Source organism: Egretta garzetta, unplaced genomic scaffold (assembly GCF_000687185.1).
Source record: "Egretta garzetta isolate BGI_Z169 unplaced genomic scaffold, ASM68718v1 scaffold433, whole genome shotgun sequence".
Lineage (NCBI taxonomy): Eukaryota > Metazoa > Chordata > Aves > Pelecaniformes > Ardeidae > Egretta > Egretta garzetta.
This window is the reverse complement of record NW_009259253.1, coordinates 30,683-45,115: the sequence shown is the minus strand read 5'-3', so window position 1 is coordinate 45,115 and position 14,433 is coordinate 30,683. Positions and strand designations below refer to the sequence as shown.

Sequence of the window (14,433 nt, the reverse complement as noted above, 5' to 3'; positions counted from 1 at the left end):
GTTTAAAGGAAACATTGGGCTGATGCTTGTTTAAGATGGTCATCTGAATAATAGGGATGAAGAAAAAGTGGAGGCATTCATTGCTTTTTTTTTTTTTTTTTTTTTTTTTTTTTGCCTACTCTGCAACAAGAGGGTGGCTCAAAATAACCAGGAGAGAGCTCTCTGATTTATATTTGCATAGGGTAACTCCAATTAGCGGCCCTATGGTAAGGTGAAAGCAGCACTGGTTTATAACAGAGTCAAATGGTGTTGCTGGTGCTTTCAAAGCATCCTGACGCAGCCCACATCCCGCTGACATCGCCTTGGCAGGATGTGGTTGCCCACCAGCTCTCCCATATTCTTTGGAAAATCCCTGCCACTTTATTTTTTTATTTTTTATTTTAATGACTTGCAAACAAACTGCATGCTTAACCCATGTTGGCCAAATTTCATGGGCTGTATGAAATTCTAAACTGCACTCTGATTTCCTTAAATCGAGCCATAGTTCAGCATCATAAAATAGCTTAAATTCTGGTTTTATGAGAAAAAAATCTTGCAAATGTATTCTTTAGACACTGGAAATTTCTAACTAGACAGTTTAAGGTTTTAAAGTGACACTTACCTATGTACATGCTCCTACTAGAAATATTTTGCCTATTTCTTTCCGTAAAAAAATGTAGCCAGCTGTGAGAACTGGGTCCTAAATGGAAGCAATTGGGTCTTAAATAGACTATATTGAAATTAAAGGGTGCCTGATGATTACAGAAGTTTTTAAAAAACTGACACTCTGCTGGAGTTACATTTTATGAAGAAAAAAGCTTTCTAAAATTAGTGGGTTCCAGTACCAAAGAATAATCTGTTATGGGTAAAACACCTCTGAAATTTAAGATGACAGACACAACAGTTGTAAATATTACAATTCTCTCTCCATGATACGTATCTGAAGCTATTTAAATAGTTCCTGTTGCTTCTAGTTCTGAAAAAAATCCTTTTTGCAATTTGCAAAATAAATTTGCTCAAAATTTATAAGCTTTCTACCAGTAAGGTAAGACATTTAGGAGTGCTAAGAAAACGTCAGGTAAAACAAATCAGAAATGTAACAAAATGTGCCAGCACTTATAAAGATTTCTTATTTTTGACTTAAACAGAACAGCGTTTGCTGAACTTCTACCATAACCTCATGTCAGTGCTGTTGCTGATAAGTGAAGAACATTAATATAAATATATGTTCTTGCTGATAAGTGAACCACAGGCAACCCTTCCTGATATTACTGTGGGTTTTTAAAAAAACTTTGTCTCAGTTCTCACCTCCAAACAACACACCCAGAGAATCTCCAGCTCTGGATGTTAGCAGATGCTGTTGCAATAGGTAGAGTTTTGTTTGTTTGAGGTTTTCAGGGTGGGTTCTTTTTTTCCTTCCCCCTGCTTTGCAAACACACGCAGCTCTCGGTACAGCCTGTTCAGGACACCGTGCAGAGCGGAAACTCGCAGCGGAGGAAGTACCCATTTTTTTCCTCACAAGCAGCCTGAAAAAAACCTAAATTTGTGAGCTGGCAGAGCAGCGAGCAAGTCTGCACCCCCGAAAGCCGAAAGCGCTGCGCCTGCCTTTCCCCGATGGCGAAAGGGCAGATACACGTCCAGCTCCCTGCCAGGCCGCCCAGCAAAGTTTGGCTCATGGCTCCGGGTGCTGCTGCTGAGGAAACACCAAAGGTGATGCCCGAGGAGCTCGGGTCCCCTCCGGCAGCGGTCCCACGGCGCAGCAAGGGGCATGGTTGGCACCACTTCCACCTCAAGCCCTGGGATGACTTGTTGAAGGCTGAGCGTTATTGGCTCTGCCAGCTGTTAATTAAGAGGGTTTTACAAGGCTGTGCTTTGTGAGCCAGCGTCGGCATGCTGCAGAAACAGAGGCTGAGATAACCTGCTCCTTGCCACTGAGCGTCCTGAAGCCAGCACAGCTCCCTGGGGGAGAAGAGGCACCGGGCAAAGATGTGGAACAGCAGCCCCTGCCCAAGCACTGAGCCTCTGCCCCGAAAATACCTGTCTTGGTATTTTCCTATTGGAGCTACAAGTTCATCTTACGCTTTTGGGCAGCTTTGCGAGGAATCTTATTCTGTGTGTGTTGTACCAGTTCCTCATAAACCCATGGCCATGATGTTCCGCTGGCTGTTTCACAGGTTATCCCACGTTTAACTGTGGTCTTGATCCATAAAGTAAAGGTGATAACTACACAAATGTTGATGACAAAATGTAAAAAAGTCCTGGTTCAATTTGTCCTACTTACCCGAGAGATAGGTGCAAGAACTGGAATCAGGGAAAAAAACACTTTTTGCCCTATAATTTCAGCAAAAGATTGAGAAGGGTTGTAGAGACTTTTGGAATTATTTTGAAAAAAAATTTAAAAGGCGAGTGCTTTCCCTGTAGCTGTAGCTCAAAGATTACATCTTAATGTTACTTTTGCTTTTGTTTAATCACTTTTCCTCAAAAGGGAACAGGGGATTTTCTCTGGAACACTGAACGTCATCTGCGTATGGGTCAAAGCAAGCAATTCTCAGATGAACCATAAAAGCTGCCCCAAAGAGTCCAGTACAGCTGTGAAACACGTCACCCACTTGTACATTTTGAGACTTTTGTAATCAAATATTACTGCCCAAAGCATAATGCAGCCAGACTGACCCCCCTTGATTCAGTGCTGTACTTGGCCTCTGCCACCTCATCAGGACAATGGGAAAAGGAACAACCCAAGAAGTCTCTTACTGCCCATGCTATTGCTGTGGATATTGTTTGGAATCAACAAAAATGAAAGCCGCGTTTGCATTTGATTAATTTAAACCAGTTTACATCTCATGCAGATTTAGCTCAGAGACAGGCCCACACCTTTTATTTTGTATATAGTGTAACATAGGGAAATTAATTCTTTTACGGGATGTAAGTTTCAAATGAAACACAAAATGTTTAATAACAGTTTTTCCAGATTTTATAGGGTGATAATGTGGCATTCAGCCCTTTGGCATCATTTAGTTTTCTTTCAGCTTCCTTCCTCTATGGAGCACAAGAAAGAGGAAAAAGAGTGAGGGGAAGAGGAGAGGAAGGAGGGGAAAAAGGTAACAAAACCACAGACCATTTTGGTTAAGAAACGTTAACTCAGAAAGCAGGAGAACTTACAGTTGCCAGAAATTAAGCCAAGGCTTGCTCATTCATGTCCACATTTGGACAGATTGTCCCAACGATTTTTGGAAAGACAACTCTGTGTCAGTGGGAATCGCTGCTAGAAGTTTGACCCTGTCACCTTTACTCACATGTCAAAACTCATTGTGAGAAGCACCATATCCATTAATGGAGGTACTCACAGAGTAACTACCAACAATAGAAAACACTGGGGAAAATCCAGTCCACCGCAAACAAAGAATGAAGAAGTGCCAAGACGCTGTTTTGAAACAGAAAAGAACGGGATCAGCAGAAGATTCATTCTGAGTCTGTGTGCAACAACATTCCTGTCAATAAACCAGACCTATTGCATAATAAAGCAAAAAACAATTTTCTTATTTTTCTCTGCTGCTGCCGTTACTGTAGAGCTAAACAGTTGGGAAAAGGGGAAAAATAAAATGCCTAGGCATTCTATAATGAGAACCCAAAATGTCATCTGCTGTTGTTTTAGAACATGGCCCACTGTGTTTCAGTCTTCCCATTATATCACCCTCTGGAAATTTCTCTGAACAACATTAAACCCACTTTTTTTTTTTTCTTTTTTTTCTTTTCCCCTCCTGTGGAATTACTTTCATACTTTCAAATACTTTCATACTTTCAAATACCAAAGAAGCACCGATGGCCAAAGGAAAAGCAGCAAGGCCTCAGCAGAAGCACTGCATTAATACAGTTTAGGCTTCCAGGGCACTGGAAGCTCTGGAGTCTCCGGACAGACAGATCGTCCCAGAAGACTTGTAGCCTTCACCATTTGACCAGGAGAATAAGCTGGCAGAAACCTGCTTGAAATCTCTTAGAGCAAGGCTCTTGCTAACACTGCAATTTTAAAATTATATAAGGAGTTACGTGTCTGATTTCAGTTAATTATCTTGCTCCTGTTTACAACTAAGGCTTCTTCCTCATGTGTATTGGCCATTATCAATGGCTTTGAAACAATGACCTATTATTGTGGGTTTTTTTTTTTTGTTTTTTACTATTTAACATTTGTTACACTTTCTCACATGAAAGAAAATGTTTCCCTTGCACTAGCTTTTAGGGCAGACACTCCTAATTGGCCTACTTCTTTTATCCATTCCTTAAACCAAGGATTTTAGTATAAAATCTAGCTGAAAGAGGAGATGTTTCCATTTGCAAACTGTCAAACATATTGAGGCTCATGTTCACAGGCCTGCCCTTTGGCACGAAGAATAACAAATGTCATGCAAAAGGGTTTTTTCCCACTTCAGAACAGTATTTTTTTATGTACAATTTTTTAATCTGCATGTTTCGTTGTAACTTAATAAATGCCCAGGATAAGCATGCACTGCAACCGCTTCTATTGTAGCCTCTCTGTTAGACATACTGGTTCTGTATAAGCCATGCCAACAATTAAATTTAATACTACTAATACAAATAAATCTGCTAAAGCTGCATTCTTTTGTCTCAGATCCACCTTAGCACAGTTTGGTGAGCTACACTTTTCATTGCTGGTGCTGTTTCATAGTGCAGACAAGAGTTTGCCTTCCAAAGCGCAGCTCACTGCACTAAATACAGGCAATGTCCATGTACTTCACACAATTAAAAGTGAGCACAGAACCGACCTATTGCAGAACAGTCCTGCGGTGAAATTGAAAAAAAACCCCACAACTAATTTTTTTTCCTACTCTTTTTAGGAAGATCAAATACAAGAGGTTACGTGTATGTACTTATAAACTGCATGTCAGTGTCAATGAAGTAGTCGGAGCCAGTTGCTGGTATTGATCTCAACATTGCTTATTTTAGCATTTCCTGCTATGTTCTAGCACTCAGATGAAGGCATTTCTAAACTGTTGGAAAACAGATAAACTAAGAATGAGGGGTTTTTTTAGTAGCAGTAGGTGGTATTTTGCTAATTAAAGACCATAAAGTAGGAGGGACTATCTTGCTAATTTCTTAACGCAGCCTGAAAGGAAATATGAAGCTTTTAAGAGCTGTCCGTGGCCGGGATGCAAGCCTTCATCCTGCAGCTGTTCTCTGTTGCTCTTGCCATAGTACTATGCAGGCTTCAGAGAAGTCTCTGGAGTTTTCCTGGGGCACAAAAATCCCCCCATCTGAAGCTCTTTGAAGCATCAGGCCCCAAGGTCATTTGTGGGTGCGACTTTCACCTATAGCAATTTATCCTTGCAACCCTTTAAAACTACCTTGATTTGTCAGAACTTAACAGTGGTTGGGAATTTTACCTTAATAACAGTATTTTTCCCTACTCGCTTTTCAAAATTCCGTCACTTAAATCACGCAGAATTTATCTTTCTCTATATTAACACTTTAAAAGCACAACACAGTGATTATGTCTGTTTCAGATGTGCTAACATTTGCTTAACATTAACAGTAAATATTTGCCAAGATATAAAAAGCACTCAACCTCCTGCCCCCACCCCCAATTATTTTCCTCCACTGAAAACATATGTTGGTAATGAGGGATAAATAAAAGGTAATTAAAGCCATCACATTTAGCAGTGAGATATTTTTGAACAATGCTTAGCAGTGGGTAGCACATTAGGCAGCTTCACTGAAAATAATGGCGTTCAGAAAATAAAGCACAAGTACAGAATATGAAAAGGCCAAACTTCGTGCTCTCTTAACTGTTGCTATAGGTCAGGGAAGTAGGGTAATTTGGCCAGCGTATATATTTGGGAATGTCTATATTGTGGTGCCGTGTAGACATAACCCAAGTAGCTCTGATTCATCAGGAACATTTCTCCTACAGTAGCACAGAGCCCAGCATGGGCTCATTTACCCTGCCGAGAAGGGCAAAACAGTGAATGGTGAGAAATCAGCCAGCAAAAAATGCAGGCTTTCCTCCCCCCACTGCTTCAGCTGGGCGGCTGCTCTGCATTTGGACTCACACCCAGACGTCCAAGCATCATCCTGCGCCGAGCTCTAGCAACAGCAGTTTGCAAAAGCTTCGAATTCCTAGCTGATCTGCCAGCAAACTGAGGGGAAAGGAGGTGGAAAAATTGGGATAACGGGAAGTGCAAGCTGGAGGGAAGAGAACCATGCAGGGAGACGCCTCCAAGTCTGCACAGAATATAAAGCAAGGCTCAGGCATTAGGGGATGGGAATTCCACATCCATTTGTGATACAAACTTCTTCCTCTTAGCACGTCTGACAGCTCAATTAAAATCCCTGAATGCTTTTTCTGGCTGTTCTTAGCTATTTTCTTAGCCATTCCTGCCTGTAAAAGTCCGGTGAACCAAGCATGTTGTGCTGAGATTAAAGGACTAAATTCAGTGCTTTTGAAGTAATAGGGGAAGGGGGACATGAAAGACTTCATCCAAATACTTGAACAGAAATAGCTTGCTCAAGCTGAAAAATTCCCGTTACTGGTAGTGGCACAAGTCCTTGGGTTTAAGAAAGCAGGGCTCCATTTTAGGGAACAGCTAGCAAGCCAGGAATCTGTGCCCAGAACATGTGCCAGCAGTGAGACCATCATCCAGCTTGGTGAGACCAAAGCAGCATCCAGTATTTTGTCTGACTGGGTTGTCAGTGCACCAGCTTGGGAGGTGTTTGGTTACTGAGAAAGCACGACTCCATATATAACAAATAATTAAGGTTTACAGGGTCCTCCTTGCAAGTGCAGCCAGCAGATAATTAGAAGTTGCAGGAGCTGTAGCCCTTGAAATAAAACTTAATGAAAAGTAGTGTCTGGAAAGGTGCTTCAGGAAGATTTTATCCTTACAACAGCAGCAAAACAAACGAACCTTGAGGAAGTACTTAGACAACACATCACGAATTATTGTGTCTTATGGTTTTGTTCAGGTTGAGCCCTGAGCCTAGGTTGTCCCCATCCTCCCACCTATCCCTATGAGTTAAAACTTATTTAAGAAATCTTTGGTGGGCCTTATCATTCAAAATTCCAGCCCTGGCAAGACTTTAAAGCAAACACTTCTCATCACGTGCAACTTTTATGCACTTTGTGTAACACCAAGTACACCAGCAGGGAATAATCATTTACAGGTTTGTGCTTCTTCCAAGCCTTCCACTTCTTCACTCAAAACTGATGTGAACCCAGCTACTCTGCTAGCATTTGTGCTCCACCACACGAGAGTGTCCTTGGCAGGACACAATATATCTATTTCTGTGCACCGTACAGCTCTCAGCATCCAGGAGTTAAAACAAACCAACAATTAACGCCCCGGAGCATGGTTAACTCCATGCTTCTGCTTTATCACTAGTTTGGGTTACAACCCAGCAGGCCATGACTTGCTCAAGGAAACCGAGCATTCAGACGGCAACTGTGCTGCTTGTTTTGTCTGAAATCCAAGTCTGACTGCCCCTGGTGTCAGGATACACACAGACTGCTTCACCCACTGCTGTGCACCTGGTATCGGAATGCATTTTCTGTGAAGTTTTTTTTCCAATTAATGTTGGCCATGGCTGCTAGACATTAGTATGTGCCCTGTGCAGTGCCCATGTATAAGAGCTTGATTCAGAGAAACAGCGAGGATAAGTAAGAGGAAGGGCTGTAACTCTCAGTCACAGAAAAAAGTTCATCATTTTCAGCTTTCTGTAGCCTTGTGTTCTCCTGTCCCCTGGATGTGGCTGCACAGTCACAGATCCAGTGACTTTGCAGGAAAAGCCTCTCCCTTGGGCAAGACTGTAGAGGACATAAAAGTGCTTGTTTTTTTCTAGAAAGGAATTCTGCTGAACCATCTTTTTTCATTATTTCTCATAGATATCATCATGGCAGATGATATAATACAAAGAAGATAGATTTGTGAGAACATGTAGCTTAGCCTTTTTCTGCTGTGAGATGTTATCACATCACTGTCACTGAAACCAAAAACTTCTATATATACTTCTCTAATTTTTAAGTATTGTAATGGTACATGTGGCTCTTCTGTGCTTAGTTTGTTGGCCACAGGGGATTTTAAAGAGGGAAATGAATGAATCAGGTGGGACTTCCTGATAGGGGAGATCATTCTTCCTTTGGGCAAATAAATGATCCTGCTAAAAATGAGACACTTCTAGAAACTGAAGGGATTGATGGAGAGAAAAGAGTTTTTTAAAGTGCAAGGAGCAGACAGCCATGTCTCAGAAATTACAAAAAAAAAAACATTCTGGGAACTAGAGGAAACTATACAGTTTGCTTCAAGTAAAAAAGGGAGGCTAAAGCTTGGCAAAAGCCATGCTTGAAAACCAGCTTCACCAGCTTTTGCAAGGACACAGTGGGCAGGGACACATTTGTTTACAAACTTCTAAATTTATATTGTCATATCTAATCACTTCCAGTTTTTTTTCATTTTCAAAGGTTACTTGTTTTAGTTTATACTCTAATAAACAAAGCCATTTGGCCTTCTTAGGGGAGTTCAGTTTCAAGAAGTTCTAGTCAGACCCAAGGCTTGAAGCTAAGAGTGCTTCCCAAGATGATAAAAAACATACTTTAATGCTATTGTAGGTAAGAGTTTTCAAACCACCCAAGTGTGTTAAAAGTTCAAGATCCTCTGAGCTGTGATTCTAGCCAATTTTAGGGTAGTACTTTTTTTTTAGAACATCTATTATAGCTCTGGACAATCTCTTGGGTACAAGTCCAGTGAATGCAGCATTAAACCTTTAAACTCATGTTTGTGAACAAAAACTGATCCTTGTAATTAAACAATTCTGGCCTCTGATCTCAGAAACAGATGAGTTAAGGCAAAACCCTACAGATGGGTGTGGTTCCACTGACTTCAAAGGGTACTGAAATTTTTACTTGTATGCAAGTGTGGACCATTACATTTTCAGGGTTATATGAGAAACTAGAAAGCTACTTTTTTGTCAAGGATTCCCATTTTAGAAGTTCTTTCACCTGCTTCTTTGTTTTGTAAGTGTCAGAGAGTTGCAAGGTGTCATGAACCCAAACCCACCTCCCTCTCTAAAAGATGACTGAACTGTTGCTAGTCTCAAGCCATTCACCAGTCTGAGGTTTTTTTATCTATACCTGCATTGGTTTCCAGAACTGTCTGCAGCCTGCAAATCCCCTGTGATGCAATCCCTCTAAAGATACACAGTAGACATATTTTGTTGACATCTTTCTTCAAAGTAACCACCAACGAGACTGGGATGAAACTGATGAGAGAGAGATTTTATGTAATTCTTCACAACTCTTTCACCTCTCTATTGCACTTTACATCTCTCTTTGCCAGTATCTACAGTTTCAATTTGCCTCCATATATTTTCCACCATACCACTTGAACTGTGTCTTTCTACTTTAAGAGACCTATTAGAAATACATTACTCAGTTTAAACATATTGCTAAGATTAAACTCACTTTGAGAACATTAGCTAAAAGATTTTCAGAAATGAGGTCATGACTGGCTAGCCGTATATACCAGGACAACAGCAAATGTTGAACTGTCTGAAGTTTGGGAACCACAGTGAGCTTTCGAATTTGATTTTAAGCTGAACTCTTGTCTTGTTGTGAACTCATCTGTTCATAAGTTTTTCTTATTCAACAAGACAAATTCTTCTCAAAAGGAGAAGAAGGGTTTTAAAAGTGTGCAAGGGCATTAGCAATTCCTGTAAAGAAACACAAATTTTGAGTTCGGTTTATAATCCTGATTGATAGAGACAATCAGGTGGGGCATAAAAAAAACCCCCACCAAGACAAATGGAAGAGAAAGGTTATCCTGAGGTCTCTACTTATGTCACAACACAAAGTCATGGTGACATTCAATGTAATAAGAAATAATAAAAGGAAATAATTTTTTCAAAACAGCATGTACCTAAATAGTAGAATCTATGTCCTTAGAAGATATTTTATACAGAGATATTTTAGACAGAGATTGCAGCAAATTCAAACAGGGATTGGAAAATTGTCTGTACAGCATAAAACCTCAGAAATATAGAAGGCTAATAATATAATTTTTTTGGAGTGATTTTAAACTGTCTCATTCAGAGCTTAATTCAGATTTCAGTTATTAGCCAGTTGAGAGGAACTGACATCTTCCTCTTACCATTAAAAAACACTAATGCCTCAGCCATCATGGCAATTCTTAAGCAAGGGTGTACATTTTAGAGCGTGGTTACTAGAGACCAGGGCACACAATATACTTGAAAGTTAGAGACACATTAGAGATTTCATTTACAAACATTGACAAACCTTCATGTAAGACTTTTACAAAAAGTAAAAAGCAGGATGGATGGCAACTGCCTACCCAAGGCCCTTCTAGAAGTCAGCTGCACAGAGAATGCCCCCACTTTGGTGTTTCATGACATGATTGAGCCAATGCTTAATACACACAGAAATTAAGGAGAGATGCAGTTATAGACACCTGCATCTGAGAGAACGTGTTATTCTTTTTTAAAAGAAGACATGAGAACTAATGTATATTTTTAAGAGTGGGTCAAATCTTATTATTTTCCTTAGTAAAGGTATTGTATCAGATATTCATAGAACCTCCACGTTTTTCTTTACAGATATCCAGACAGACTGCTCTTTCACCATTCAAACCCATGCCAGGCAAGTAACCATCTCACTACTTCTTTCATTCAAGTTATGCTGATACGCGTTTCACTGCCAACTTTTCCAGTCCTATTCAAACAGCCTTTCACCTCTTCAGCCGAGCAATGGGGAAGTTAGGAAAGGGAGGAGTAAAAGAGCTCTTTCTTGGCAGTTAGCTCTTTCACACATCATTGAGCCACAATTTGAAAAAAAAATTATGTTACTTGGTGGCATTGATGTAGACAAATTTACTGGTATTATAAAAAAAATCACATAATGCCAAGGAATACACTGTTCACACCATACATAAACTCTACTAATTATGAAAATAATCACCAATATGTATACTACTGTTATCACCATAGCAGCCTGTTAATTTTATACTGTGACATGTTTGGGGAGTTATTGTACAAAATGTATGCATTCGTGTGTAGAATTTGTCATATGACCCTGTCATAATACTTCTTCTGAAGCACAAAATCCGACACAGCTCAAATCATTTTTTGTTCAGTACAAGCACAAAATGAAGTTCTTTCAGCATAGCCATCCTGCTGGCCATTAACTGTGCCCATGGCATTCTGGTTAGGAACAAAACAGTTGGTCAGACACCACAGTAATGCAGAAATGAGTTGCCTGGAGCAGTGATCACTTCATAGAGAGCTAAGACAACAGGCTTCGCTGCTTTTATTACTTCAGCCAGTCTTCCAGCTCTGACTTGAAATGAGCTTCTTACCAGCACACCATTGTTCTCAAACTATTTCTGAGGCTGATTCCGAAGTGACTTTGTAATGTAATGTAGTGACTTTGACTTTGGAAATCTCCTTGTTACATTTTCCACTACTACATCCTGGTTTGGAGAAAGCAAACCAAGTGATGTAGTTGAATTTGTCCTCTTTCCTACATTCTGGCTTTGAAAGTCCTCTTTGGATAATTAAAAGCAACTTTCAAAGTGCTCTTCAAACCAGGAATTAGCATCGATGTTATTTATGAAAATCCTTGCAGATATCTCCTTACAGTGTTCACATGGAGCTGGAATAAGCTGCACGCTCACCAAGCTTGGGATGATTTCTGGCATTCGCCCACTTTAATAAAATGCTGGAAAAGTTTTATATTTAATTTGGGCAAATGAGTTGGACTGAGCAATTTTCCTCTACTTAAAAATTTTATCTGAACTTCAGGATTTTTCCTTGTTTTTGAAAGAATGAGGCATGGATATCTAAAGGCAAGAACTGTGAAACTGTGATCCACTGCATAATGATACCATCATCCCACTGTCTGATTGCAATCAGAAGACTTGGTTACGCTACACACCTTTCCTGTGTTTACTATGCACAGAGAAGCATTTTGCCATTAAGAAGAATACAATACTCTTGGTCTCCATGTTCTGCAAGGAAATACACACGTGTATGGGATGGTACAGAGCTATGCAGCACTGCCTGATGTAGTGTGAATATTAGATTACCAGTATCATCTGCTGTTGTGGACCTCAGATACTCTTCTGAGTTGAGAGCTAATGTCTGTTAACATGGGACTAAACCTTGGCTAACATGGCTAGACATCTTGTAGTACCCAGCGTAGCTCATTTAGATCCAAATGAGGTACCCCTGCTTATCATGCACTCTACACATATACACATGTACACGCATAAACAAGTTATATTTACAAGTGCGCACATATATATATATATATGCATGTACTCAAACACATGGATATTGAATTCCAGTGTCTACCTCTCACAGTAATTCCCTTTGTATGACAAAACCACACTGTACTGAATTTTGTTCAGTTATAACAGAATGACATATGGTATATTTCCCCTTTAATTTAGAACAGATGAGTATTCTCCTGGGTTTGGGTCTAATCTGCAAGCACCCTGATAAGAAGTTTTCACAAAAAGAATTTTTACATTCTTCTATTATTTTTAAAAAAAAGTTGTGTGTTTACTCTTTCCTGCGCATGAAACATGTAATTATGACACACAGTGAATAAGCATAATGGCCTCATATCCTAGAACAGCTATTAACATAGGTTAGCTTTGCCAGAAAAGGGCCAGAGTAAAAGATGTAGGGAAGGAGAACAAAAATATTTATGCATGTATCTTTCCACTTAAATGTCTCGAGTTCTATGAAGATATATGGTTTTAATTAGGACAGTTTTCTGAGGTTACATATAGCTTTGACAGGGATGTATTAATTACTGGCATTGCAGCAATGCTCAAATTTGGAACAGTTTGGAATGTAACATACTCAATATTAATGTGGTAACATTGTTTAGCAGAGGATATATCTAATAATCTAAGAGATGGGGGTTTAAGGCTTGGTTTAGTGTTGTGGTTTTTTGAACACAGAAATTAACCGGAAGAAAACCATGCTTTTCTTTTCACTTCTGCAGCATTGGCCATTCCTGTCCTTTACCATGGAATTGCAGCCTCAGAAAGGAATAAATAATTTACCCATGAAGCAGACATGCTCGAGCTGGCTCTGCCAATGCTCAGGCCAGGATGGAACTGTGGAGAAACTGCAGAAAAGGCCAATTGCACGGAAAGCACTACACTGCATATGGGTGACATACTGGCTCCATCTCCACCAAATGAGGAATCCCTCTGCTCCTTACTGCCTTTGCTGTATGCGTATCCCCTTCTCTACGTGTAAGCAAATTAAATATAAAACAATATGGAGAGTACAATAGCTAACTCATGCTTTCTTAAAGGAAAACTTACAGATCGCTGTAGACAAGGCCATAAATCTGTGCTGTGCTGTGATGATAGATTCCTCTCAGGATAATTAAAAGCAGGATCACGACAAAAGCTGGAAGCCCCCAACTCAAAAGGAAGTAAAGCAGATAGCGCCGCTCTGTGTGTTCATCATTCATCACCAGGACGTACCAGAAATTAACAGCCTGAAGAATAATGCAGAATATTAATCAGTAGACTTGGCAGAGATTAGCTATCCCAAACCCCAAATCACTCTGAAAGTCATAATACAGGATATTTCTGTCCCAGTATACGTGTACATATAAACATTTTTCAATATAAATATTTTGTTCTCATTTTCTTCTTTTAAGTAGTCAAAAAATACTGATTATAAAAGAAGTATGCTTATTTATATAACTGTTAGATTTGGAGTTAGACTATCAGAGAGGAAGGGACACCCTGTTTAGCAGAAAACACTATTTTTGCAGTGCTTTGTGGTGCAAAAGTAGCCTTCTTTTGGATTTCGATACCTTCACAGGAAAGACTGACATATAATATTGCTAAATCCGATTTGTATTGCATCTTTTTATACTGTTGTTCAGCTCTATGTGTCTTCTTGTAGGAAATGCACTAACCTCCTTCAACGGTTCTGACTGTGGTCCACTTCTGGACCACAGAAACACAGGGTCACAATAAAGACAGGGAGCGAATCCAGGAAAGGGCCATGAAGATGATTAATTGACAGGAGCATCTCTCCTATGAGGAGAGACTGAGAGATCTGGGAGTGTTCAGCCTGGAGGAGAGGAGCCTCAGGGGGATTTTATCCATGTGTATAAAAACCTGATGGGAGCCAGACTCTCCTTAGCAGTGCCCAATGGCACAAATTAATGTACATGAAATTCCATCTGAACACAAGAAGAAGTTTTTTTACTGTGGAGATGGTCAAACACTGGGCCAAGCAGTCCAGAGAGGCTGTGGAGTCTCTTCCTTAGAGATAATCAAAACCTAACTGAACATGGTGCTGGACAACCTGTCCTAGCTGACCCTGCTTGAGCCAGGGTGTTGGACCAGACACCCTCCACATGCCCCTGCACCTTCAATGGTTCTGTGACTCTGTGTA

General features: G+C 40.1%; 1 protein-coding gene across 1 annotated transcript in view; it reads right to left on the bottom strand.

Annotated features, from left to right (window-relative positions):
• The window catches only part of LOC104123806 (adhesion G-protein coupled receptor V1-like), a gene marked incomplete at its 5' end in the record, with an annotated part of 78,427 nt that extends 64,902 nt beyond the window's left edge, over positions 1–13,525 (bottom strand). Inside the window, one exon of the mRNA XM_035891696.1 lies at positions 13,341–13,525. Coding sequence (XP_035747589.1) covers positions 13,341–13,525 — 185 coding nt within the window. The remainder of the gene's footprint in view (positions 1–13,340) is intronic.
• Positions 13,526–14,433: the final 908 nt, after the last annotated feature.